This window comes from Thalassophryne amazonica, chromosome 4 (genome assembly GCF_902500255.1).
Source record: "Thalassophryne amazonica chromosome 4, fThaAma1.1, whole genome shotgun sequence".
Classification (NCBI taxonomy): domain Eukaryota; kingdom Metazoa; phylum Chordata; class Actinopteri; order Batrachoidiformes; family Batrachoididae; genus Thalassophryne; species Thalassophryne amazonica.
Genome location: NC_047106.1, coordinates 6,018,632 through 6,024,631, shown reverse-complemented (window position 1 = coordinate 6,024,631; position 6,000 = coordinate 6,018,632). Strand labels below are relative to the sequence as shown.

General features: G+C 40.2%; 1 protein-coding gene across 5 annotated transcripts in view; it reads left to right on the top strand.

Annotated features, from left to right (window-relative positions):
• The window catches only part of myo18ab (myosin XVIIIAb), a 257,478-nt gene that overhangs the window by 175,772 nt on the left and 75,706 nt on the right, over positions 1–6,000 (top strand). For all 5 annotated transcript variants that reach the window (XM_034169042.1, XM_034169044.1, XM_034169043.1 and 2 more), the window contains 2 exons: positions 814–957; positions 3,743–3,832. In XM_034169042.1, coding sequence (XP_034024933.1) covers positions 814–957; positions 3,743–3,832 — 234 coding nt within the window. The remainder of the gene's footprint in view (positions 1–813; positions 958–3,742; positions 3,833–6,000) is intronic.

The following is a 6,000-nucleotide window of genomic DNA, read 5'->3' as shown; positions in this document are numbered from 1 at the left end:
GTGTATGTATATATATATATATATGTATGTGTGTGTATATATATGTATATATATGTATATGTATGTGTGTGTATATATGTATATATATGTATATGTATGTGTGTGTATATATGTATATATATATGTATATGTATGTGTGTGTGTATATATATATAATATTGAGAGAGAGAGCATTATTTATGAGTTCGGACTCCCCCGGTATGAAATATGGGGGGGTATAGTGATCAGCATGTCTGTCTGTCAATCCCTCCATTTTTACTTGTTAGTGCAATATCTCAAGAACCAGTTCATCAATTTGATTCATACAGTATTTAGCCTAGCTGTATACTTGGGTGATCTCCTGACACCAGTTCGATGACTCTTCTTTCATGAATTAAAGAGGAAACTGTTAAATTGTTCTTTCTGTTGTACACTACATAGTGTAAACAGTGTCATTGGGTATTGTAATATGTGTCAAATCGTGATACATGTATCATATCATATGGAGCTAGTGTGTCATTCAGCCCCCGGTTCTAACAGATCAGTCGTTTCACTTGTCTTGGAAGTATTTTAAAGAATGCACACCATCACTAATCTGAGTATTAAATTGTCCCTTCACTGTCCAGTGTGGCACCTCACAGATGCTGCATCCATGTGTTTTTTTTGTTTTTTTTTTCCACTTGACACATCAGCATATAGAGGAGAGCTCATCCCGTCCTCTTCTGGTTACAAACTCATTGAAAGCAGCTGCTGCTTTGAAAACATACAATCCTCATCACAGTTGTCTTTACTTGGGTGGTGTTTGTCACCTCAATGCTTTTGTGTGCTTGACAGATTCAGAATCTGGCCATCCGTTGCATCCAGAAGAACATTAAGAAGAACCGTGGTGTCAAAGACTGGCCTTGGTGGAAGCTCTTCACCACTGTCAGGCCTCTCATCGAGGTGCAGCTCACAGAGGAGCAGATCCGTGGCAAGGACGTGAGTATGAAGACAATTACACCTTCACAGGTAGTACTGGTGCGTACCAACATGCTGGTTTCATGTAATGTCCCACCTTGACATCTGGTGTAGTGTTAATTTCGTCAGATGAAACGAGAAGAAATATGTTTGTCAACAACCCTTTTTCCCATGACTAAGACGAGACAATGACGAGATGGCACCAATGTTCTAAAAACACTGACTAAAACTGTGTAAATGTGCGTTATTGTTGATGAATAAAAGCGAGATGAAAATGTTCTTCTGAAAAACTGGAGCGATCTGGATGAATATGGGTGTGTGTGTGTGTGTGTGTGAAGACAGTTCGCCTCGTTCACAACGTGACAGAACTTAACGATGCGCTGTTATGTGCAATAGCGCACAACAACGCGGAACACTATTCTTGACCGTGCGTAATGATTCCTGATAATTCTCCATCAACATGTGCCATTAATCATAACGTGTGGTAACAGGGTGACTTGACGTCGTTATGTGTAAACGCAGCTTAAGACTAAATTGAAAAATGGGTGACAAAATTAAGGGGTCAGACGAAGAATCAGCAGCTCCAAATCTAAGGTCTGGTACTCCAGTGAAAATCAGCTTTCACTGAAATAAGAGTCCAAGGATTAAACCTTGGGGAACTCCACTTGTCATATCAATCAGCTCAGATTCATTACAGCCAAAAGCAGTGACACGTCCCCTGCTGTCTAGAAAGCGTCTGACCCAGATACAGTAAACATCACATCTGACTGCACAGTTCAGTTTTTGCTGTCTGTCTCAGAAGAAAATTATTTTGAAAATGATGTTAAGGTACACTGAGGTCCAACAGAAATTTCACATCTGCAAGTTCCTCATTTTAACCCTCGTTAATAGACATTGTGTAATTTACTAATCTGTCCACTGGGAGTCCACGTGGACTAGATCAGAACTTCTTGTTTTTTTTTCATGCTGTTAACATGTTTTTATTCATACCGTTGTCGCAGGTATCTGTAATATAACTAGGTGGGGCCATTTAGCAACTAATCTGGAAAACGATTTTGAGTATCTGGCTGATAAACCATAGTTCATTTAGAAAGACTTTTGATACTTTTTCTCCTTTTTTGCACACAACGTTTCAGTGAGTGCAAAAACTCAGTATTTAAGACAACTGTATTGTTGACAATTCCATAAAATTTCAGCCGAATAAGTATAAATGTTCTGTAAATATATGGGTTCACTGGAACCCCAAGTGGACTGATTAGGATAAAATATCTGAGCCATCAGCCTTTCTTTTTGATTTGAGTTGATTTTGTTTTTACCTCCAGTATTCTTTTTTTTTTTAATTCATATTTAGATTTATTTTTTTTTAATTCCTGGTAACTTATTTTTATTTTGTGCATATATACTAAGGGTGTAATGGTACATATATTTGTATTGAACCGTTTCAGTACGGGCCGTTCAGTTCGCTACAGGGCTGCATCACGTAGCGTGTGTTTACATTCAGTGTTACCAACTTAGCAACTTTCTTGCTAAATCTGGTGACTTTCCAAACCCTGTTGAAGACTTATTTTCTCAAAAGTGACTTTTTCTGGTGTTACCAGCGACTTTTGTGATGTTGGGCAACTGAAAGTGAAAGTCTCTGTTGTCACCGAGTGGCACCGGGTCTCCCCCTCCTCCGCTGCCTGCAGCAGCCTGAAAGCGCTGAGCGGAGGGATATCTACAATCCTCCTCACTCAGAGTCGCTCAGCCTACTGACCTCGTTTGCTGCGCTGTGATTGAATAGTCTCCAGACTTTGAGAAGCCCTGGCCTTGAGAATTTATTTTATTTTAATAAGTGATGGACCATTTTAATGTCAAAATAAATAAACAAACTAGCAGTTTAGTTGTGGTTCTAAATATTTTAAGGATTTTTTTCCTCACTTTTTACCTCTCCCACAATGTTTTTGTTTTCAAAACTTTATTTAAAAAGATATATTAACAAACATTATTTTAACAGTTAATAGAAAGAGATAGAAAATAAAATAAATTGTACAAAAGTAAAGGGATTCTTTAACATTAATTGCAGGTGGTTAATGTGACAGAGGAAGATACAGAGGACAGGGTGAGATGGAAACGATTGATCTGCTGTGGCGACCCCTAACGGGAACAGCCGGAAGACAAAGAAGTCTTAAAAAAAATCCCTTATACAGAGTGACAGTTTTGGACAAGTTAATTTTTCTGGCAAAAAATGTGAAGGTTGAATAAAATTGAACAGGGCTTCATGCTGGAAAGTTTGTGCTGCTCTTTACTTGTGGAAAGGTTTTGTTCAAAGCTGTTTAGTAGGAATATATTTTTTATAATATTTGATACATTTGTCATTTATTTGAGAACATTTTATTTAACTTATTTCCAGGCAGCACTTTGCAATTATTTTATTTTCCTGTTTGTATAATGTTACAATAAATTGTTGGTTTAAACAACAAGCAAATTTAGGTTTTGCCGATGGACCGAACCGTGACCTCAGAACCGAAGTACGTACCGAACCGTGATTTTTATGTATCGTTGCACCCCTAATATATACGTATTTCCTGCCAAAAGACACACCTCAAAAACCTACACCACAGCATCATGAACCATTTTGGACAACGCTTTTAGAGGAAATTCCATCGTAAACAAACACGTAAATCCAGCTGAGAGGCATCACTTTGCTTTTTTCTTTTAAATTATAAGTTTGAAAAATATGATACGCTTATATGCTGGTTGGTGGACTTTATTTGCTGTATTGTCACAAACATGACATCTTTAAAATTGTTTGTCTTTTCTGTTGCAGGAGGAGATCCAGCAACTGAAGCAAAAGTTGGAGAAGGTGGAAAAAGAGAGGAATGAGCTGAGACTGGGCAACGACCGCCTGGAGAGTCGGGTACAGACACGTGACCACACATACACAACAAAAAAAGGAGAAAAGTTTGTGACCTGAACATAAGTTGCATACAATTTGTCATGTGAATATTCAAGATTCAAACAACTTTATTGATCCCTAAAAGAGCAATTCATCTTCACACCCAATTACCTCAAACAAAAATATAGAAACAAGTGAGGGGAGTAGGAGTGGGGGGGGGGGTACATCATGTATGCAGATGAGTTCATATCAGTCTCTGTCCCTGTATGCATAGAGTCTGGAGTGGCCTTGACAACCCCAGACTGTAGGGGAGGGCAAATGAAAAGAAGCCAGATGCTTCTCCGAGGCAGTTGAAATCCTTCTGGAGGAAAACAAACGGGGCATTTTAACCTTCGGTAGATGATTTTTTTGGTTCATAAAACATCACATTGGGTTTTTAACTTAATGACAAAACGTATTAAACATCTAGGTTAAATCAGTCTAAATCTGGTTAACGGCACTAAAACTGGTATTTGTGAAATATCAGCCCGTAACATTGACAGAGATGGTCAGTGTTTAAAGGTCATTATATAACAGCTGAGTGGATCCTTGTCATTCGATTGGTGGGTTGTATGTCACGTGACATGGATTATTCATACCATTTGCCGTTGTGTTTCATTAACTGTGCAATAGTTCTTTTTTAGCATGCAATTTTGGTGCTATGTGAAATGTGCTATTGCATACCCCAACTACCGTGCACGCTCACGCTACTGAGGGCTGAGGGCATTGTTTAGCTAAACATAGCGGAATTTATTTTTCTGGCGGGTGACGATTTGAAGGAGCTAACTGACGCTGCTAATTCTTCTACCACAAAAAATCAAATCCACTACACCATGAGCCGTCTGGAGGCATGAAGAGCTGTTAGGATGAAAAGCTGGATAAATTTCTGACATGATTTTCCACTTGACTGAGGAACTACACAAAGTCTTTTTGTTGTTTTTTTTTGTTTGTTTGCTTTTGGAAGTACATGAAGTCAGTGCATGACATCATGGACTACATCGCAATTTTGGATTCCAATTCATACACTCAACAAAATTATAAATGCGACACTTTTGGTTTTGCTCCCATTTTGTATGAGATGAATTCAAAGATCTAAAACTTTATCCACATACACAATATCACCATTTCCCTCAAATATTGTTCACAAACCAGTCTAAATCTGTGATAGTGAGCACTTCTCCTTTGTTGAGATAATCCATCCCACCTCACAGGTGTGCCATATCAAGATGCTGATTAGACACCATGATTAGTGCACAGGTGTGCCTTAGACTGCCCACAGTAAAAGGCCACTCTGAAAGGTGCAGTTTTATCACATAGCACAATGCCACAGATGTCGCACATTTGAGGGAGCGTGCAATTGGCATGCTGACAGTAGGAATGTCAACCAGAGCTGTTGCTCGTGTATTGAATGTTCATTTCTCTACCATAAGCCGTCTCCAAAGGTGTTTCAGAGAATTTGGCAGTACATCCAACCAGCCTCACAACCGCAGACCACGTGTAACCACACCAGCCCAGGACCTCCACATCCAGCATGTTCACCTCCAAGATCGTCTGAGACCAGCCACTCGGCTGTCTCAGGGAAGCTCATCTGTATGCTGGTAGTCCTCATCGGGGTCTCGACCTGACTCCAGTTCGTCGTCGTAACCGACTTGAGTGGGCAAATGCTCACATTCGCTGGCGTTTGGCACGTTGGAGAGGTGTTCTCTTTACGGATGAATCCTAGTGCACACTGTTCAGGGCAGATGGCAGACAGCGTGTGTGGCGTCGTGTGGGTGAGTGGTTTTCTGATGTCAGTGTTGTGGATCGAGTGGCCCATGGTGACGGTGGGGTTATGGTATGGGCAGGCGTCTGTTATGGACGAAGAACACAGGTGCATTTTATTGATGGCATTTTGAATGCACAGAGATACTGTGACAAGATCCTGAGGCCCATTGTTGTGCCAACATCCAAGAACATCACCTCATGTTGCAGCAGGATAATGCACAGCCCCATGTTGCAAGGATCTGTACACAATTCTTGGAAGCTGGAAATGTCCCAGTTCTTGCATGGCCGGCATACTCACCGGACATGTCACCCATTGAGCATGTTTGGGATGCTCTGGACCGGCGTATACGACAGCGTGTACCAGTTCCTGCCAATATCCAGCAACT